The sequence below is a fragment of the Styela clava genome, chromosome 2 (assembly GCF_964204865.1).
Source record: "Styela clava chromosome 2, kaStyClav1.hap1.2, whole genome shotgun sequence".
NCBI lineage: Eukaryota > Metazoa > Chordata > Ascidiacea > Stolidobranchia > Styelidae > Styela > Styela clava.
In genome coordinates this window covers 20,952,492-20,975,440 of record NC_135251.1, presented here as the reverse complement: position 1 = coordinate 20,975,440, position 22,949 = coordinate 20,952,492, and the positions used below count along the sequence as shown (strand labels likewise).

General features: G+C 33.2%; 2 protein-coding genes across 2 annotated transcripts; one reads left to right on the top strand and one right to left on the bottom strand.

The window, feature by feature from the left end:
- Positions 1-469: 469 nt before the first annotated feature.
- Positions 470-10,636, bottom strand: LOC120336549 (dipeptidyl peptidase 4-like). The gene is made up of 19 exons (XM_078109741.1): positions 10,511-10,636; positions 10,207-10,308; positions 9,718-9,812; positions 9,253-9,330; positions 8,915-8,970; positions 7,869-7,980; positions 7,508-7,644; positions 7,091-7,262; positions 6,547-6,694; positions 5,974-6,158; positions 4,430-4,565; positions 4,108-4,242; positions 3,764-3,862; positions 3,413-3,550; positions 2,708-2,847; positions 2,520-2,641; positions 2,312-2,450; positions 1,691-1,792; positions 470-1,210 (listed from the first exon to the last, which is right to left on the bottom strand). Exons 1-19 carry the CDS (start codon positions 10,626-10,628, stop codon positions 1,052-1,054), a joined length of 2,373 nt encoding a protein of 790 aa, XP_077965867.1. The 5' UTR covers positions 10,629-10,636; the 3' UTR covers positions 470-1,051.
- Positions 10,637-12,775: 2,139 nt separating this feature from the next.
- Positions 12,776-22,861, top strand: LOC120336540 (dipeptidyl peptidase 4-like). The gene is made up of 18 exons (XM_039404236.2): positions 12,776-12,934; positions 13,212-13,313; positions 14,298-14,392; positions 14,777-14,854; positions 15,569-15,624; positions 15,922-16,033; positions 16,302-16,453; positions 16,529-16,700; positions 17,158-17,302; positions 17,774-17,958; positions 18,300-18,438; positions 18,798-18,932; positions 19,299-19,397; positions 20,069-20,203; positions 20,994-21,127; positions 21,346-21,467; positions 21,739-21,877; positions 22,281-22,861. The coding sequence occupies exons 1-18, from the start codon at positions 12,802-12,804 to the stop codon at positions 22,626-22,628; spliced, it is 2,481 nt and encodes an 826-aa protein (XP_039260170.2). The 5' UTR covers positions 12,776-12,801; the 3' UTR covers positions 22,629-22,861.
- Positions 22,862-22,949: the final 88 nt, after the last annotated feature.

The following is a 22,949-nucleotide window of genomic DNA, read 5'->3' as shown; positions in this document are numbered from 1 at the left end:
AGATGAGGCAATAGTTGAACAATTCACTGTACGTATTTTACGATGTTCTGAGCGCTAGTTATGGTCTGTCGTTATTCAAAATACTGAAACCCGAATTGAAGTTACCTGATATGATGATGACGATTTGACGTCAATATTACTATTTAGAAAGGCAACAATACCAAAAGAGGGTCTAATAGGACTTCCAACTTGAACTATTGCCTACATTTTTTTACTATATACATAATTGAATGGCATTATATGTACACAAAAAATGATAAATATTTCTTGTTTATGTAAACTGGAAGCGATAATTAAACACGGAGCGGTCAGGTAGTTTATTAATTATACTACCGTGGCGAATTTATCGAATCATATGAAATGAACTCACATAGATTCTTTCTGATTCGTTTGAAGTTGTTGACAAGTTTTTAAGAGAAGAATAGGTGACCATATATATCTTTATGGAGTCCGTTAAATTAAAATTGAATGCCTTGATGCTCTTGACCGAAACATTTTATTGCCCTAAAATACTCTAATGCTCTGTAACAAAATTAAACAAAACCACTCGACTCTGTCTTTAAACATTTTCAACTATTTTGATATGGTTGTCAACGATTATAAGTGCCAGTCAAAGTTTATGGTACAGAAAGAACCATTCCATAATTTATAACAGAGCAATGCTTTAGTACACGAACACAGGGTCGTTACACCATCGCCCAAGATGTGATAAAATTTTAGAATCAGCCAAATCTCAGGTGGAGTGCATTAGGATTAGTAACAATTTAAATCGCTTAAAAATTATCAGCTTTTCAAGACGAATTTTCCTATTCAGCTATTCCGACAGGTGCAGTAGATGACGAATAAATCATTTTTGTCCCAGTGAATAACTACAAAAATGACAAATTATTAAAACTAAATCCCCGGTAATGTGGAGTACAGTTGTACACAATCCAAACAAAAAGGTTTGAAACAAAATGACCCATATTTAATTTCCAAATCGATACGATATGCTGTATGAAACATTTGATTGGAATTATTGTCAACATCTTCCAGTGATTATTTGAATCAACTATAATTCAAAACAAGTTTTCAAATGGCGTGTTAACAACTTGTAGTGATGACCGTAAGCATTTGCACCTCTGTCAAAACGGTGAGTTTGGTCGCCAGCAAAATAAGCAGAAAAATCGATGTCTTCGTCAATTAGTGCCTTTGAAAGTCTCGCAGAATGCTGAAATAGTTATTTAAAATAGTATAATACCATTTAAAATTTTATTTTCACTGAACAAATTTATTCCAAAAATATATACAAATTAAAAAGTCAGTGTAATCAATCGGAAATTTGTTGATTAAACGCAAATCAATAGATAACTGTCATCGAAATGAAGTATAGTATATACCAGGGGTGGGCACGGTATTTGGACCCGGGGCAAAATATTTTGCTCATACAGACTGGTGGGCCATGTAAGTTTGATGTGAAAGTTACATTTTTAACAATATTTACAGTGATACAAGGGCAAAAGTGGAAAACAATAAGCCTCGTGCCTAAACTAAAATTAATCGCAATCTCAACAAATTCTCTGAGCTATTTTTAGCCAAAACATCAAAATTTGGTTTTAGTTTTGTCGTTTCAGTATCAGGCGGACCAGATTGAATTACCCAACGGGCCAGATATACGCTTATATAAAAGTGAGCAGGACTAGTCTTATACCAAAAAGTGAACGTTGTCGTCGGCTGTCCCATGAATCAAGACAAAATAATGTTTTCCGATGTTGTGAAGTTTCTGAAACACTGTCGATTTATTGTATCCAATCTGAAAATAATCAAACGAATAAACGGTACATTAGTTCTGTTATAAAATTGAAACATATACGCTTCAAAAATACAGCACAAATGAAATATTACCCCCACTGTTTGACAGTATAAAATATTTTTAAAATAATTTCTTTTACCTATTTTTCAACTTTCAACCTAGTAGCTTTTTATTGGTCTACAAAATTGTTTTCTAAGTACTTGGATACTTTTTTACTTGCACATGAGTTTGTGAGTAAATTGATGTCCATTGTGTATTCGTTTTAAGTAATAATTTAAGCTTTAAGGTGGAGGTGATTAGATCATCACTATAAACTCAATTCAATTGTGTTATCATGCTTATGTCAATATTAATAATTTTGTCTCATTTACGTTTAGGTAATCACTACCTCATCAAGATGAAAGCGTTACTGATTCGCATGTACTTAGTGGTTCTTTGTTACTAAATAGCAGCGTAAATGGATTGCGTTTAGAAAAGAAATCCTATTTTGATACACTTAACTCATGTATGCATACATACTTCATTTTCCTTTGGCAAACCCATATATCGTTCAATGTAAATGCTATGATATGTCATCCAGTCAGTTACAGGAGCAGATGATAATCCACATTTAAATAGGAGATTTTCGTCTTCTGACATTGTTCTTGCAGTTATATATCTAAAAAACATAAATTAGAAATTTAACACAAAACTTTGAATGTAAAGTTAACCCCCAGAATGTTCTTACCCTCCGTAAGATCTTCCCCACATTGCAATCTTGCTGGAATCTATAAAGTTATATTTTTCTGTAATTTGTCGAGTTGCTTCGATTTGATCCAGCGGTTCATATTCTCCTATACGATTGTAGACCTGCATAGACAAAGTCAATAAAAGCATCTTACACAAAAGTAATAAAATTTATGAATTTCGCCTCACCATGCTTCTGATTTGTTTCCCTCTGAATCCCGTACCTCTTCCATCAAAAGTGACCACAACCACATCAAGATCGCTACTTGGTATGTAACCGATCGGCCATGTCGAAATGAAGGAATCTATTGTGTCTTGGTAGCCAGGGCCTGAAAATTGATATCCGATGCTATTTTGTATAAATCAAAATAATTAACAATAAAGCAATGCTCAAATATATGGAAACGAAAGTCGAAACGAAATTATCACCCACAATTCCCCCAAAATCATACCCTGCGGAACAAGTACCGTAGCTCACAAGTTCCGTAATTTACCAGTAAAGGTATCCGGACTGTCCTAACTTTGCCAGGTTATGTGACAATGACGATGTGTCCAGTCTCAACGCAAATCGAAATACCAAATAAGTCACAACTGTAGTATCAAGTCTACCGGTATCTTATTATAAACCCCGTTTGAGCTGAGCACCAGAGCACTCGATCGCGCACCGCCACACGATAGGCAGTTTTATTTTGATGATTTCATCAAACAAAACTTCGAAGTGAAAAACGAATCCCAGGTCCAGTAGTTAAAGAGAAAAGCGATTCTTTCACAAAGAAAAGTAAAATTCCACAACAACAGCATAACAGTAGAATGTTCCATGAGTTCATTTCGTATAAAATAATATATATATATAATTATGACGACTATAAGAACTTACAACTTATAACGTTTTACCTGAATAAACATGAACCAGCAATGGATATTTCTTGCTTGAATCGAAGTTTGGTGGTTTGTGTAGAGTGTAATAAAAGACTTCATCATCAACTTGAGGAAGACTAAGCTCACCATATTCTCTTGTTCGAAATTTGTAAGCTTAAAGAGAAAAGTTTGTCGGTATGGTCATAGCGACTAGAATGCTGGCCAACACGTGCAAACTATCAAGAATTTTAGCGTTTATGACATCGACAGTACAATTGTTTTACCCAAAACACTATTTTCTATAAATTAAGCAGATTTATCGAATTAGTGCGATTTCCGTTTCTTCAAGACCAACGGGTATTCTCATCCAAATGGTTTCATATATACCTTCAAGGTTTTCGATGATCTGAGTGTTATTTTCAACTACTCTCTGTAAACTAACTTCGCCAGAATCAGATATATGATGAAGAGTTGAGACGGGTACTCCTATAGAAAATAATTCAAACACGTTACATGATAGTTCTCCAAGCATCTTAAACACCTGTTGGGTTCTTTTTTGCTTTTAATGTCTCAAAGAAATAATTGACTTTAGTTTTAATGTAAATGAATGCAATTCAAGTAGGCTTTTTATTTCTTAAATTCCGGAATAAATGCGGATTAATTTACATTGAACATCGTATATAATAGTGGTAACACAGCATTTATTATTCCGATTTCTTCCAAGTTCTTACCGTTTCCGGTTCCGCCACAGTTTATAACAACGTAGGATCCTTCGGGACTGAAAGTTGGGTCAACCCAATTACATCTATCAGCATATATTGTATTCAGATCGCATGAGACACACTCCCTAGTTCTATCTCCATGAGCTGTCAAACAAGAATGTTTTAAAAAAAACGTCATTGATGAAGACATGTTTTGTTATACAATCAATGTGACGCGATGTTTTGTTTTCGAATCTATCGAAATTGTGTGTTTGGCAGTATAATTGGATTAAAAACGATAATTAAAATTAAATGTTGCTTTAAGTAATTTAAAGCACTTCTTATTGTCAACCTTTAACTTTCCATAAATGGCGTATTCTTGGCAAACCATCTTCTGTGCCTTCAACTTCTGTACTTGTGAAATAAGCATAATCGTTTCGTTTGTCATAAAAATGTAAGGCTTCTCCTGCTGGGGATCTATGAACAACCTGAAATATCATAAAAAGGTGATTGTTCTAATAATATTTTGATTATTACACAAGTGCGTCTATGAACATATACATCCTTCAGTTATGGTCCACATTATTTTGACTCTTCGAATATATTCGGCCATTTTTGTTCACTTGGTGGATTGTATCATTCTGATACTGTCCAGATAGGGAATATTGCTTCATCCACATCCGCTCAGAAATCATTTCAGGTTCCCGAGTTTGTTTCAATTTTCTCGAATAGGGTTTTGCTATCCTAGAATGCGGACTACCGAGCGCACCAAAAGTAAAACAAATTTGATTTGTAGTATTCTCCCGTAGTATGTGAACCAAGGCGGACACCGGAAGGTAGTTTGTGTACCAGGTTAGGGTTAGGCCATAATTTCAGATACAAATACTACGGGATTCACATGGCTAGTCCCCGAACTCGTAATAGAACTAAAATAGGGAAAATTGGAATAAAATTATGGCCTAACCCTAACCTGGTACACATCGTCACGCTAATAACCGAATTGCGTAAGTCATTTTTGGCGATTTTGAGTTTTTTATAAAATAGGTATTTATGTAATGCTGCGCACCTGTCTGTTAACTCAGATTTTTATTTTAAGAATTCCGAAACCCATAAAATTGGAGATTTAGTATGACATGTACATTTGTGCAATTGTTTCGTCATAAGGAATTATCATTGTTACCGCATGACTATTGTGACGTCACAAAGACAAAATAACCTCGGCGAAGTATTTTCGAGTTTTTGCATCTCGGATTCTAGCCTAGCGCGTATTAATTTGAATTTATACTACAGTATAGGAAGACCTGCACTTGTGATATTCACTGTCCGAGTCCAATTCACCTTGGTTGGCTTTTATATTGGGTGCATTGCTGTTTTATTCTTATATTTAATCTTAGTCTTATTTCGGTGGGTGTGCAGAACGTGTTATATTGATGGAATATATATTTTTAAACATAAAAAATAATGTAATTGAAACTGATCAGCTATTTTGACATTGTAGATACTGAGAATAACATTTGTTTTTCGAATGTTTAGTCTTCAGGACTGGTGCATATAGTAAAGTTGCAAAATTGCGTATGTCCCCAAGTCATAGACACATTTCTGCCTAAGTCACAGTGCGCCATTATGACGTCACTTAACTGCGTCATACAAATTAACTTAAATCCGGCTACGATCAAAAAATTGAACCATGGCAAATTATTGACTCTCAATGGCATAACAATATCATTAAGAAGTTTTTTACGTTTTTCTCAAAACTGCCAAAAATGACTTACGCAATTCGGTTATTAGCGTGACGACATACTATGTTCAGGTGTCCACCATATTGATTCACATACTACGGGAGCGCCCATATTTGTATTCGTATTCAAACATTCGGTATTTACAATGATAACTAACCTCAAATGTTCCATTTGTTCTCCAATCCAAAGAATTCTTTGTTCGGTTAACGAGTACTAGGTGCAAATACCCAAGGCTGTTTTCCCGCACAGTCAAATATTCGTTTGTATTTGGAATCGGATATACATCTGATGGTTCAAACTCACCTAACCAACTGTTATGACCAATGATGACGTCTTCGGAAACTAAATAATATATAAACGACAAATTTAAACTTAATTGAAACCGTATATGTGCCCTATTATATAAATTGTATTTCGAATCTTAATATGTGGATACCATTACGTTTGAATAGAACATATATTGTATCGCAAAATAACCAATCATCCGGTTATTTTTGAAAAGTTTATTGAACAATCAAAGTTGCTTAGAATAAAGAAATGGGTTTGGACAAATAGTTGTAGGTGCAGTTGCAAAAGGATGATAGTAAAAATGCAAAGGCATTTTGTAATTCTAAAATGACACAAAAAAGTGATCTTTTCGATCCTCGCGTGTGTTAACAGAAGGTATAGAAATGAAATGAGGTATAAAAACAAATCAAAGATTTCTTAAAAAACATTTTAAAAATATTACCATGATTACATGTCCACAAATTTGATATTGAAATACAACTTTCTGAAATTGCTTCGTTTTGAAGTCTATTTTTCCAGGTTGGCATGAAGATTTGGTCATTTTTCCAAACTACAGAATTTAAATAATATTCTCTCCAGCCTGTGACACTCTGTGACAAGGTTTCAACAACTTCACGTAAATTAATAGAATACAAAACCGTAAACTAACTAAACGTTGAAGTGCTATTGTGTTTTCAAATGCTTGACTTTGAGATTGAGTAGGATTTCAATATTCATTACAATTTTTCAGAAGTTTAGAAAGAAATTAGGATTGACATATCAATAGATATAATCGAACATTGCTGTCGGGCTATTTGTTTTATTTACCTTATTAGTTATATTATTAATATTAGAATGATTAAAATTAAAATTGAATTTATTTAAGACAGGCCATTTCTTAGGAAGAATTATATATCAAATAGGATAATATTCGAATTATTTCTAATCGCATTGTCAAGTGTTCTAATATACTTCAAACGACTTATAAAATATATGTAGCCACCTACATCACTTGGTATCACTTCAAAACTCTCTGTTGGATTCTCTACATTAATAATGAATATTAATGTTTTCGAGATAAGCTTTCCAGGTTTAGGATAAGGATAGCTGACCATCGTGGGATACTGACTTCCTCCATAGTAGGGAAATTCAAAACGTTCTACTCCAGTCTGATTCGATCTAATAAAACAAGTGAAAAAAGATATAATGCTGTTAAAATAATATATCCATAGAACAAGACCAACACATCAACCAAATCTATCATAAACTTTTGATTATTTTTTTAAACCAATAATTGCCAAGTGCATTGGCACATTTTTCTGTTTTCATTTTTTGAATCAAAAAATTTAATAGAAGTTAAAGAAGTTGAATACCCGTAATAAAACATCAGATATAATTAATTATGAAGAATCTTTTAATCTTACTTCACATATGCCAAATAGGCTCCATTGGGTGACCACCACATCAGCGCATCATCGTTTGTTATGTCAGATATTCCGTTGACAATGATGTTGTTTTTACCATCCTCGGTAATGTACTGTATTGGACTGGAAGAGAAATTCTGAAAACGTGGTGGATAGTTAAGCGCTATTAAATTCAACTGCAAATTAACATCATGTTCAATAATTGAAGACAGTGGAGTCCTAAAAGAGCACTAAGAATGGTTCTTACATCGTTTATATCGCTCATTTGGATGGTTGGTTATATTTCATTACAACATATATTGCTTCAGCGTTTTATATAGTATATGAATCAAAGTGATCAAATATAGCTTTGGATACATACCAACAACAAAAAGACATTGAAATCATACACATACGCCATCTTGTGTTCAACAGAATCCCATTTAATTTTTAGAATTCCTTCTTCGGGAAAGCCTCGTGAGAAAACTTGTTGTCTGAGGAATAATGAACGAGTATAAAAGTTAAATGCTTGTGATGTTTTGAAATGAATATTTTAAATTAAACATAATAGATATTTATAGCCTTGTCAATTTCCTGAGCTGCTCATTAAGTACAAATCTTATAGGCAAAAATTTATATATATATTCTATTTTTTTAATGTGCTTGTTTGAACTCATCAAACTTGTTTAAATTTCAACCATTATTCTATTTACGTTTTAACCGTTATTTCATATGATTGTAAGACTCACAGTGTAAGAAATGTTCCATCATTTTAATTATGGACACTAGGTTGTGTTCTAGAAATCCTTCGCTGTCTATGTTCTGTAGTCGTGTCAGTCGTGCGTTACTATTTAATTTTATAAGCGCAGTAGATTCACATTTTGACGAATAAACTAATTTTTTATCCATAATTTATTACTAATAATTAATTGCATGTATTATTCTCATGCTTTAGAACACGCGAGTCTTAAATATATTTTATTGAGCCAACTTGGTTGTCTATTCCGATCAATAATGTGGCATACGTGAGTTCTCCGGCAGGCTTTCTTCTTTTGGTGTTTTTAGTGAGTGCAGCTCGTCATTACGCTCTGGAATTTGGTATTTGTAACTCCTGTTTTTTTTTATGTTTGTTTTATTTTTTTAGTTCCTATTTGGAGTGATGGTCATATAAATATATTAAAATAGTGAGTAAGTGCCGGGATAAACTGACCCACTGTTGTCCATTACTACTGCAATAAAGTCCAAGCAACACAGGTTGGATGATCTATAACTTCAAGTATTTCTGATGTGACCCGCACATTAAATCACACAATATCACTTTATATCATAGTTAGGTGATAGCACCAGTTATTACCTATACACACATACCTTTTATACACAGCTTTCCTAAATATAAAATGCATTTGTTCATTTTATTCAAATACTCACGAATCGTTGGTTCTAAACATTGATACGGAAAATGTCCTCAGGTACTCAACGTAGGACTGAAAATATCGTAATTGGTTAGTTTTATATTTCAATATTTCCGTGAAGTCATCAAAAATGTAGAAAAATATTGAACCCATATAAATATGAGACAGTTTTTGGTAATAGGTTTTGCAAATTATGCCAAAATGTCATCATTTATAGACAAATGTCTTTTTTAACATCTAAAAATTTATCATTTTGTAAATTACAATGTTGTCAAAAATCAATAGCTTGCCTCCAAATAATTGCCTTTAAAAAAATAAGAAACCAAAGATATTTATATGTCAATCATGACTTACATCTTTGTGTTGATAAGTTATTGCCACATATTGAAGGTCAGCAGAAGCGTAGAATAATGACGGATTTCTCAAACTTTTCTATAAAACAAGAGAAAATTTAGAAACAAACATAACAGTAAAGTAATAATTTATTTGGATTGATAAAAATATGTGTTTTCATATTCGTTTGAAACAATGTATTGTTTCCGTAAACTTAGCAATAGAATGAATTCAACTAAGCATTGATTGTTTGTAGTGAATTTCAGGTTTAAAATTTTTCGGAGATTAAAAAGACGAAAAGCAAATTTGTCAAGACAAGTATTATCGGACTTCCTAAATAATCATGTTATAAAATCAAAGAAATATATTTTTATCTTAAATTTAGTTTGAGTAAAATGATAATGAATTTTGTTTTAAAAAATATATAATTCCGTGATTGTTTTGATATTAGAATGAAAAAATCAACATTTATTTGAGAAAGTCTACCCATGCAGAGGAACTTAGAAGTTCAGATTCGTCATCATTACTAATGCTTTTCTTCATTATTGCGTCATCATTATTTCGATAAATGTATTCAGAATCTAAATGGAAGTAAGTAATATAGCAGAAAGAAATCTATTAAAAATCTACTGATAGAATGTCACAAAATTTAAACATGGATGAAAAAAGAACACAGTAAAAATAAACAAGAGGGTAAAATAGCTCGAGCGTTATACAAGAATCAAATTGTCTAATATAGAAACGCATTGTAATTGTTAAAACTCACTGACTTTGTTTATTTAGGTTTATTTAACCATTTCATCCATACTTGACAGCTAAAACTGTTTCTCTGAATTAACCGATCATTTTGTTGTGAAATTCTTACACGCATGCATTAAGTAAAAGTCATTTAAAGTACATTTATTTTATTAAAAATGCTTTAAATATAATTAATTTACATTTAATTTAAATGGTCATGTATAAATAAGCTGTTACCTGAAACCCACGTGGGATAGAATGATTTTGGCTCAAATTTACCCTGTACCCAGTCATCGAAAGTCATGTACTTTTTGTTGTCCAATTTTGGTTCCACAACCACTGCAAAAAAATATATAGAAATACTCCGATGAGTACAATCATTAACTCATTTTATAATTTCGATTAATCATCGAAATCATGTTCCAATTTTGCAAAATTGAGAAGCTTATGTTGATTTTGCCATATTTTTGTACCAAATGTCAAGCATTGTAATATTAAAATAAAATTATATGTATTTTGTTTTATGAACATAGTCACTTACCTGCCCTTTTCAAAGCTTTTACATCGTCCGTAGCACCTGAATGATCTACCAAGATCACGAACGAGATGACACCAACAATAATCAAAGCGATACTCACTACCTTTTTAAACTTATCCATCAGAAAATTCTAAACTTGGTATGGAGTGTATGGTTTACACTTACAAATATAGTTACCATTATGAATTATTAAATCATAATATATGATGAGTAGCAAAAGTTTATGAAATTTGTAACGTTAGTCTTCCCACGTCTTTGTCGACAAATCTCATGCAATCAGCAAAATTAATTTGTAACGTTATTGGTTTGTTAATAGCTCATTAAAAAAATAAACTCAAAAGGTGATATGTTGTCAAAAGGTTCATATAGAGCGAGATACAAAGATTGACATTAGGCAACTTTTAAATGAAGATCAATAACCTCCACAGTCCACCACTAGATGGTGTACTTTGTGATCACCAACCTAGCTCATATATCTAGACAACTCATCAAATAGTTAAATATCTTGCAATTTTCCTTTCAATTTTCCAATTTCCGTCAAAATTAAAAAGGATCTAAATCGATTCGTATTTTCAATATCATTGCAATTTTGTTATATGCATGATTGATTAGCTATATTAACGGATCGTTTTAACTTAATAAGAAGCTTATTTCAAGCATAAAATCTAATATGCTAAACGCAACTTTCATCTGAAACAACAATCCAAACTACTTTTCGTGTGTGCCAAATTTTAGTTGTAAGCCGTACAATTTTGTAAAATTTCCATTCATACTGCAAATGTGCATTTATTTACACGGCAAGTATTATTTGCTTTGTGAATGATTTCGCAAGCCGCATACTCGTGAAAATTAATAATTTTGAAAGAAATGGAACGCAATAAAAATGACAGTCTTAACGTCAATATTTATTCACCGGACATTTTATCAGCTATTTCTGTTCAACCGTTCCAGTTTAATTCAATCTGATATCAATGTAGTTGCGTAATCTACTTCAATAATTTACGCTTCATTGACCGAAAACGTTTTCTGCTTTGCTATGACAAATGAATCTTCATTATTGTAGAAATTCGTTATGCTCATCAACCGTGTAGACAATATTCTTACTATGAAAGTGATAACGGTAATAAGAAAGGCTTCAAATTATTTTGAAGTTTAGTTTCACATGCTTTTTAGCCTAACCAGTCGTTCCACAAAAATGACCACATTTTTGCAATCATACCTCTGTATTTAGATTGTTGAATTCTCCGTCATTTACATGTACACTTACAAAGTATTATATTTCTGAAAATCATGAAGCTTTGGTTATTTTTAAGAAACATAATACAAGCGTAATAGCAGTTGGGGTGTCATTCAAAAATCATTATATTTAAAATCGAATACTGTATATATAGATATTAGTAAAATCTCTCCAGAAATTGTGATACAAATGCATCCATTTCTTTATAACATACGCTTGTTTTGAACATCATGTCCTTTCAATATTACAGCCGTATGATCAGGTTTAAAAACTTAGTTATGACAAAATGCCATTTGACTCAATAAAATTTTGCAACTCAAGCAAGTCGCCGAATGATAATGTTTGCTACGGCAAAACTGTCGTAAACAGATAGCGAGCGCTACGCATGTTTGCATTGTATATTATCCACCTGCAATCTCGGTAAATGTTGATTACACATTAACGTAAAATAAACTACACGAAGGAACAACTGTCAGTAAAATGGGCTTCACGTGAATTATTTTATATCCATCGAAGAAGCTGTGTTGTATAAAGAGGCGTGTTCAAATAATAATCAAACTGTAATAATCTCAAGTACTGTACAGTTATGCAATTGTCTAGTTCTTTGTCGTTGCAGTGAAGTGTTGAATTGTGAATTTTCTACATGAATTTGAACATGCCAAACTAGATGTTGCTGTAAAGCTTTGCTTAAGGGTCGAGAATGAGTATCAGCTGTGATTGTGATGACTATCTAACCAAGATCAGGATAACAAGTATTTGTGGTTGAGGTGTGGTTTGTCAAAGCTAATCAACAATGATTACTCCCAGGCTGCAGGACAGACTGCAAATTGCGCACAAATATACGGTTTATCGAGAAGAATAAAATGATTTGGCAATTGAGGGTAGAGTCTCTAAAATAAACGACGACCGCTGAAGTATTTTTGCTTTTACATCAGTATAATAAAGAAAAGAATAGTTTCATTGGCCGAGACCTCCTTGTGGACTACCAATCATATGTATACTAATATGTTTTATATTTTCAACATTTTAGTATATTTTATTCGGTTCTATATTGGGAATGGCAAGGCTAAAATTAACAATAGCATTGGGGTTTATGTCAGTTGTAGCAGTCTTATGTATTACTGCTTGGAATATTCGAGGTCAAGATAAAAAAGAAGAACACCTGGTAAAGAAAGATGTGGAACCCATGGGTATAGTATTTATATAAAAAATGAGCATAAGCATGTAAATCTAGAACAAGTAATTTTTAAAATTTATATCTTATAATCAAGGAAATCCCGTTTCATCCTTTTCTGCGGTACTGAAATTGAGATTGAATTTTACTATAAGATAATACACACATGTAGATTATATAGTAGTGTAAATTATCGTTTAGCCTTATAAAAGTAACACAGTTCGAATATTATTATATGTTCGCAACATACTGATATTTAAAATATAGTCATCACTATTTAACACTCTATTTAGGTATGGTGCAAGAAAAAGCCGACAACAAACAATACATGACATTTGATGATTGGCTGTCTGGAACATTCCGTTATTCGACATTCTATCCGAATTGGTTATCAGGTAATACTAAGTCTTTCTATAATCATTTTTTTTATATGATAACGCCGGACATATATATATATATATATATATATATAGTCGTGCAAGCTAGAACCGTTTACTTTGCAAAATTAATTCCAATTGGCATTGTGAATTCAATATTTTCCAGTTATTTTTAATACCGCCAAAAATTGGGACATACCAAACTTATTTCGCCTGGCCCAAATCGTTTAGATTCGATAAGTCTCTACATTGGACTATATAAGCAAATATAGTCAGTTTTCAGGAGACTTGAAATGAAGAGTTTAAAGGCGCGTTGGTCGTCTTGCAATGCATATTTTGGTGACGTAACTTTTGGATGACGTAGTCCGGTGGGGGTTAGGAATGACATATAAAAAAGGTGCTCCCGAAGTATGTTTACCAAGATGGCGCACAACCTGAACATAATATGTGTACCAGGTTTGGGTTATCAGGTTGTGCGCCATCTTGGTGCACATACTTCTGGGGCGCCAAAAAAATTGTTGCTCCACGCCCACTAGAGGTTATTGTGGTACGAAACTACACGAGACCCCATTTTTCAAACAAACACAATAAATCAATTCAAGAAGTTTGAACTTTTTTAAAGGGACCGTTTACAATGGAATATTAACGTCACTGTCGCCATCAGATGTGACGTCGTGGCATTTTAAACATTCAGCAAATCTTGTTCTCGATGACTATAAAGGAAAAATGCTTATTTACCTTTGGATTTTTATAGTCCCTGGATTTTTAGTATCACCGTGTCTCAAAATACAATTATGTGTATGGCATGAACGGACCTGAAATTGGCTCTGGCGAGATAAAGATTTCGCTCTGAAATTATTAATATTCAATAAATTCGTTACGTACCTCAATTTTTATACGTGTCAACTATTATGTAGTATCAGCATTTGGAAATTTTTAATTCCCCTTTTCATATATTGTTTTGCGGATTGCGCTTTTGATTGTAAAAATTCTAAATTGTAGATTCTGAATACGCGTATAGAACACCAGAAGGGTCAATAATGAAGAAAAATATAAGTAGCGAAGATGAAAGTGTATTGTTGGACGAGACTGCATGGGTAACAAAATATTATTTGTGTGAGGCATAAAAATGAAAAAAAGCTAGTTTTGATCAACGTCGCTACCTCAAACTTGTATAGGATGCTAAACTCTCATAATTTCCTAAACAGCATTTATTTTCTAAATCTATAAGGGAACAGAAATTTAGTTGTCATATCTCATTCAATTTCTATTCAACTAAATGTATTTTACCATCAATGGGACTTGTACGTCGTATACTTACCATATGCTTGACTTTAAAATTGTCTATTTTTCGATTGCTGTTTAACGGTAGGCTATGTCAGATCGATCTACATAGCTTTCATGATACAGTCTGTAATTAATTAGATGGATCGAATACACTCGTGTCTATATCTTAGTTTTTCAATATTTTTCTTATTTAGAAAAGCGTATCAAATCCATCATCTTATTCAATATCTGCTGATATGGAATATGTAGCAATCACTTATGAAAATACTGATGTGGGTATAAGTTTATTGAGAATAGTTTTAGCACAACAATTCAATCTATCATAATAATAAAGGGAGTAATTATGACATAACACTAGTCAACAGTACGTAGTCATATGACTTCGCTTACGTGATATTATTTGCCAACACAGTTCTATTGTGTTTGTACGTTGCCGATGGTGATTTCTTGAATTGCTCATTAGTACCTTTATGGTTTCTGAACTTAAATTCCTTTTGCAACTCATCAAACTAATGTGAATGATTTCATAATACACGAATTATTTTAATAATTTCCCTCTAAATTATTCAGCCAACAGGTGTCGCTGACCCGAAGACTGTTACAGTCCTTCGCGACCCCTTATCGATTGCAGTGGATCTCTGACGTTATATCCTATGTGTACATTTACTTTTTTTTATTATGTTATACACTTTTTCTTGCATTGATTCTTGCATGATAAAAATAAAACATCCGAATATACAAATCCGAACTTATATAGATGACAATTGCTGTCATTATGTAATAGATTACAATTGTGAAATTTCGAACATATATATACTAAATATGGATATTGCCTTGATAAACAATGATCAATAAAGTAATAAGTTTAATAAACAATGAAAAAAAATGTATAATTTTATTGAGTACTGTTGACTAGTATTGTTACATTCATGCATCGTTGTTATATAAAATATTTAATCAGTGTCAAAAATTATTCCTATTTTCAGGGATATGCTAATTACATGAAAACTTTTTCTGTGGACGTGTTTTCAACTTCTGATTCGTGAGTAAATTTTATTTAAAATTTCGTACCTTTTGACATGAAACGTAAAATATAAAGCATAATCTTTAAGATTCATATGAGCCAAGATTGGGTTTTTCATTCTGTTTAGGTTTGTGTGTATCCATACAAAAGTGTTATCTTTTATTTTCTCAATGTTTAATCAAAATCAAATATTATTATTTAATATATTTAAATAATCAATTTTTTATACGTACGAATCACAATGATGACAAATATTCACATTTATTTATACATACATTATTCTTTCTCAAAATTATTTTAACAGTTTTGTTTCAGAACGAAGCAGACGATTCCAAATTTTCCAGCTGATAAAATACAAAAAATCAAGTGGGCTCCTGTTGGTAACAAGATGGCGTTCGTTCATGACTTTGACGTCTATGTCGTTGTTGTAAGTAAAATTAGATTAATATTAGGTAATATTTATTAGGTGAACATATAAAAAGTCCGTTTCTTTCTTTAGTGTGATTATATCATTGTTTTGATCAAACTTACTTAGAATTAGATAGATTCAAAAAGTGCTTCTGTGATTTTTCGATTGCTAATTGATAACTATGAGTTGAATTACGATATTCAATGTTGCGTGTATACTTACTTAGTATAATTTATTGTATTTTATTTTAATCTTTACTTAATCATTGTTCTATGTTCTGTTGTAGGATTTCAAAGCAGCACCAGCAAGAATAACACATGACGGTGAAGAAAATGTTAAATTTAACGGTATAGCTGACTGGTTGCATTGGATTGAAATTACAAATGATGACGCTTTACTCTGGTGGTCTCCATCTGGATCGTACCTAGCATACGCAACGTAAGAATGTCATTCCAAACAACTTAACCAGATATTCATCATATTCGATTCTATTATTTTATTTCCTATTTCCAGAATCGATGAAACCAATGTGAAGAATTTTGACTTTGCTATATTTGGTGGATTGCAATATCCGAACATGATCAGTTTCCCGTATCCAAAGCCTGGCACTCCGTTGCCTCAAACTAAAACTTTTGTTGCAGATATGTCAGATCCCGCAAATAACGTTGAAGCCGTTCCGAGCTCTGTTAGTATTCTACTTCTCCAAAATGATGTGTTTATCTAAATCTAAAATACGACTAAAATCGGAAAATTATTAGATCCTCCCATATTGTAATGGAATTAAAAACTTGGTCGCGTTTGATAGGTTGTAGATGGGACTGAAAACGAAAATCTAGTAGGAGTTTACCAAGTTTTGAGTGATCATAATCATAGTAAAGTTATTTTTTCCATCTAGTAAAGAAGTTAACATGCAAAATTAAGACCAATAAATAATATTAAAAACACATTTCACTGAGGAAGAGAAGCCGCGGGGAACCAAAGCTGGTTATCAAGCAGCGATGTAACAATATGTACACTTTTTTAATATAGCTTATGTGTGATTGTAGTTGGAACATGTTAAATTTTTCTGCAATTTTCACTGAAACCAGCCCTATGTGGTAAGAAGCTGAACATGGTATGGTATTTTTCATAATTTTATTCAGGCAGTGACTGATTGGGGAGAGTTTTATTTGAATTCAGCTATCTGGAGAAGCGACACCATGTTTACTCCTACCTGGAAAAACCGGTTTGAAAATGAGTCTGTGTCTGAGTCCTGTGATTCTGCATCAGGATTTACATGTTCCCATGGTACATACTTATCTTCCTTTAACTTCTAAGGCCCAGTGGTTCTCAACCTTTTTCTCCTGTGGTCCATTTTTGTTGCTCAAAAATTCTTGTGGCTCATCAACTTTTTATTGCAAGGGGTAAACTACGAAAAAAATCAAGATCTTTCTGCACTTTAACAGCATCGTTATTGATTGCTGCTACAATCAAAATTAACTATTGTGACATAAACAAAACTAGCAATTTTAATAGTTCTGTGGCCACCTCAAATTCGTTCTGTGGCCCAGCAGTGGGCCATGGCCCACTGGTTCAGAACCAGTGTAAATATAGGCCATTACCATTGCGTTTGTCTATTTAATAATACTTTAACATAGAAAATTAACACTATCTTCGTAATTTGACATAATCTAGCATTAGATTGACTGTGCCCTTTTTTGAGAACTTTTCTTAAAAAATGAAAATACCTTAAATATTTATTTTAATTCTCGTTTCCAGTTTCGAACATGGAAACCAGTAGTAGCACTGGATGGCTTGGTCACTACAAACCTGCTGATTTGGTAAGAATGCCGGATGAAAATAAATACATGACTGTGTTGAGTGATTCGACTGGTTTTCCTCACATTGTTGTTGTTGATACACAAACTGATGCTAAAGATTGGAGAACTAGTGGCAACTACGAGGTAAGGGTTTTCCAAAGACAGATGGGAAAAATAATACCTCATTCAAGAGTCTTGCTGTACACTGACACAAATATATTTCTATATAATAGACTATATAATACGATTATATGTTACACACGTATATATATTTGTGTTAGTGTGCAGCGAGACTCTTACATCACTTAAGATAATTATCTTTACTATTGCCACAGCATCCTTGCATAAAATTTACATGCATATGAATACACTGGCACTTGAGCATAGAAGGAGAATGAGCAGTCCTGTAGAAAGCGAATCGATAGCACAAGATCGGGAATTTTTTTAAATTTGTTACCCTTTTCTTTAATATTACCTTTCGATAGATAACTGATACTGGTATTGGAGATCACGCTATTTTTTTCTATGACGAAACAAACGACTGGATTTACTACACAAGCACAGAAAAAGCAGAAGAATCCGGGGAAGGATTGCCGAGAATACGTCATTTGTGGCGAGTCAAATGTACATACATTTTAGATTTTCAACTAGGAAAAATGGAATAGAATAGGTTCTAAAAATGTAACACAAAGATATGATAAATGATATTTCATACTCATTGATTTAACTGTGACTACGTCAAAAACTATGATTGACTAACGATGATTAACATATTGTGGGAATTTTTCTATTCAAGGGAGAAAAAATATTTTTTACAACTATTTCTCGTATTGATAAACGCATAAAAATGATCAACTAATTCTAATTTATAAATTTTAATAATCTGGTTCCTAACTATAGATATATATGTTGTAATATCAGATTACGCACTATATTTCCATAGTATAAACAAAACACAATAACATAAGCCCACTACATTTCAGCGAACACTGACGACCCAAGAGAATGTATTTCATGTGGTTTGAACACACTATATGCAGATCGTTGTAACTGGGTTCAACCAACGTTTAGTCCTGGTGGATCGTACGTTGTCATTAATTGTGGTGGTACTGCTAATGGTGAGTTAATAGAACTCATATCAATGAAATTTTGTTATTTTCATTGTCGATCATTTTTATTTTATACAAGCAATAGTGAGAGTGTTTTTTATGAGTTGGTATTATGACCTAATGTCAATAGTTTCACAGTCAATGGTAAGCTTTGAGGTTCGCATAAAAATACAACAAATGTTGTTTGTTACTCTCCAGTCTTGATAACGATTATTATAAGATTCGAACCAGTTGGAATATATTTTATAACATCGTAATTTAGACACGTTTCCGTTTGTTGTTGTTACGAAGTATGAGAATTGTTCTGATAATACACACGATAAAGAATAAAGCTACATAAATGGAACATTATGCTTACATTTTTTATTATTTAAGGTGCCCCAATATCAACCCTTCATTCTATTTCAAACACCGGTGCAATTGACTTTGTTCGCGTTGTTCAGAATAATTCACAATTGATTGAAAATATGGATGGTAAGATTTGATATGAAATTTGTTTCAAGACTGCTGTGGCACATACAACAATTTTTATTACTGTTGCTTTTCTTTAGGAAAGTCATCCTGTTTTAAACCAAAGCGAATAAACAGTGTGAATTGGCACTTGGTTGTTTATTCGGTGTCTTCAAAATGTCGTGTTCCACTTGACACACGTGGACACGTGGAACAAGTGAGACAAGTGGGACACGTGGGTCAGTGGGACACGTGGGACAAGTGGGACACGTACGACAAGTGGGGCACGTGGTACAAGTGGGACACGTGGTACAAGGGGGACACGTGATACAAGTGGGACACATTAGACAAGTGAGACAAGAGGGACACGGGGTACAAGTGGGACACGTGGTACAAGCGGGAGATGTAGTACAAGCTGGAGATGTAGTACAAGCGGGACACGTGATACAAGTGGGACACATTAGACAAGTGAGACAAGAGGGACACGGGGTACAAGTGGGACACGTGGTACAAGCGGGACACGTAGTACAAGCGGGAGATGTAGTACAAGCGGGACACGTAGGACAAGTGGGACACGTGATACAAGTGGGACACTCGTTGTTCATTTATCGAAATATTATCTGAATTTTTTTATCGAAGTCGTCTTCTCGATCATCTTTTTACATAACATAACATTGCTGTGATTTTTTTTCAAGCCTACCATTTTCGCACAAGAGAATTTGGTGAGCTCACTTTACCTGGAGTGGATGGAACATTCTACTACACTCTCCATAAACCACCAAATTTCGACGAAACCAAAAAATATCCGATGTTGGTTCAAGTTTATTCAGGTGGAGTTACATAGTAAAAGTTTTCTGTAAATGTAACTCACTGTTAGTCAAGCGTATGCTTCATAAGTTATTAAGAAGATTTCAATGTTGAAACACACAGTGAAAAAAATATATTTTCAACACATATCGTAATAGATTATCCGAAAGTCGATAGAATAGCTAGGGTCGTACGGACATTTTTACACGTTCGAAAACCAGGTATTCACTTCTAAAAGATGAGCTTGCGTACCACATAGGAATATTTTCTGGTGGAGATTGTAAAAATAATTATGTATTATATTTGCATTAAATAATATTTGATTTTGACATAACTGTTAGCATCTTAGATATTTTTGCATCTAGATATCATAGCATCTCTAATTTGCCACATTTAGGTGAATTGGTGGATATCATGTCTCGATGAAATATTTAGAAAAAACTACTTTAAATGTACATATTTTCAAACAGCGGTGCACGACTAACAGTATTGAGTACGTGTGCCAGTGAATGGAAAAGAAAAAATTTGAGGTTGTTCCTCACAAGCGATATCAGCATAGAATAGATTGTTTATATATCATTTGCATAACTTCAACAGTGTCAAAGCGAATAATGTCATTGTGTACTTATACCGGAAAAATGAAAGTTATTTGTGACATTTCTTCCGAGTGATACAAGGCTCTGGTAGCCTAAATATTTTATATCATTTGCACAATATCTCAAAAATTTCAACAATGTTGAAATCGTATCGCATGTATCTCGAGGTGATAATTTACCATAACAAAACGATTTACAAGTATTTTTCGATACATAGGCCCAGCTTATCAAGAGGTTGTGGAAAGATTTTCGGTTAGCTGGAAAGATTACGTTGCCAGTACTCTGGACGTCATCGTAATGAGTTTCGACGGAAGAGGAACAGGATTTCGTGGAGACGAAATAATGCACCAGGTTTGTTCTTTATTTATATGGTGAATAAAAAACTATCAGTCGGATGTGTTTTAAGTTGACCAATTCTGTTCAATCTGTGTGAATGATGTACGAGTTACCCTCCAAATCTGAGATATTTATTTGTTCATCCACATTTAAATTTAGCACTGCTAAGAAAGGACGTTGTCTAACTGCCGCTGAAATAGTGCGTTCTAATGATGCGTTTCCATTAATTTCAGGTATATATGAAATTGGGACAATATGAACCAGCAGATCAAATTGCAGCAGCTAAAATTCTGGCAGCAGAAAACGACTTCATTGATGAAAGTAAGACAGCAATATGGGGGTGGTCATACGGCGGGTAAGTTATGTTTTAGTGATGTAAAGGAATGTCTCCTTGTTGTTTTATCCGTATCCACACTTTATCTATATTCGATTACACGTGTACACCACGACAGTGCTCTCCAATCATGTAATAATGAATATTTTAATGGCAATCGTAAAGGGTCATATTAAAATTTCTTAAGTTGTTTCATTTGCTTCTGTAGCAACAAAAAATCGATATGTATTTTCTGATGATTTAGTTTGAATATTAGTTTGTTCGTTCAAATAAACCAATAATATTTGTCCAGGTATGCCACGACGCGAACAATAGAAGAAGATTCTGAAGGCGTTTTCAAGTGTGGATATGCAGTTGCTCCAGTTACGGATTGGGAATTTTATCATACTATATATACCGAACGTTATATGAAAAACAAAATTGAAAATGAGGTACGAGTAACAAACTAAATGGCAGGCCGCTTCTGTTTACGAAACAACACCAGACCATCAGAATTGTTTTGCCACAAAACACGAAATGTTTGTGGATTCTACCATTCAGTACAACTTGCATTGATCATGAAATATTATTAATTTAACCGTTGACAAACCAGGATAATTAACTTTTAAGATTCGTTAACATCTTTATTCCTATGAAGGCTTTAAAGTAAAAGCCAACTTGACTTATGGCACATTATTTGAAACCCATAGAATATTGCAATATCATTTTTGTGTTGAATCTTTTTCGTATACCTTTTTCGGCAGTTCCGACTTAGGTTCCTCCCAAGTGACCAGTTTTGTTTTGAATATTTTGATTTACATCGTGGTATATGTCTGACTAAATCTCCTGTAACAGATAGGATACAATAAGTCAACGACGATGCAGAAGTTTGAAAATTTCAAGAACCACCAGTACTATGTCTTCCATGGAACAGCAGATGAAAACGTACATTTTCAAAACGCAGCACGACTCACTATGGCGTTGATTGAAAACGACGTGGAGTTTGGTGCTTTTTACGCTGCAGATGACAATCACTACATGGGAAATGTAAAGAATAGTTACAGAAATATATATAAAATGATTACGAAGCAAATGTGCCGGTGTTTTGATCTTGATAAACCTGACACAGGGGTAATCTGTGGACCGACATCAGAGGCGCGAAAAGCTGAGAAAAAAAGACCAATGCGTCGGAAGAGAAAATAAATTAATTGGTTACTTAACTAATATATATATTAATGTAAAAAACATTCGTATTTCATATGTCCTGTATGTTTCGAAAAGAAGTTTCAATTCATATCTGTCATCCAACTGTAAACCTGTATATACGGGGTGTCTCAAAATTAGGCATACACTTTTAATTTTGCTTCGCTTTTCAGGTACTCATCGTGGGGCGTTCATTTCTTCAGAAAACATAGTATGGATAAGTAGTAAAATTTAGGTATTGTTTGGATTTTTCCTCAAGACACAGAATGAAAAGAAGATCAACCCTAGAAAGAGGCGCTGAGTATGCCTTACTGATTTATA

Coding starts and splice junctions, on each gene's coding strand:
- LOC120336549 (XM_078109741.1), bottom strand. CDS start 10,628: ATGGATAAGTTTAAAAAGGTAGTGAGTATCGCTTTGATTATTGTTGGT. Junction 7,981..8,914: donor ATGTTTAGAACCAACGATTC/GTGAGTATTTGA, acceptor ATTATTCCTCAG/ACAACAAGTTTTCTCACGAG. Junction 4,243..4,429: donor CCATTTATGGAAAGTTAAAG/GTTGACAATAAG, acceptor CTTGTTTGACAG/CTCATGGAGATAGAACTAGG.
- LOC120336540 (XM_039404236.2), top strand. CDS start 12,802: ATGGCAAGGCTAAAATTAACAATAGCATTGGGGTTTATGTCAGTTGTA. Junction 14,855..15,568: donor TCACTTATGAAAATACTGAT/GTGGGTATAAGT, acceptor TCCTATTTTCAG/GGATATGCTAATTACATGAA. Junction 19,398..20,068: donor ATTGATTGAAAATATGGATG/GTAAGATTTGAT, acceptor TTTTTTTTCAAG/CCTACCATTTTCGCACAAGA.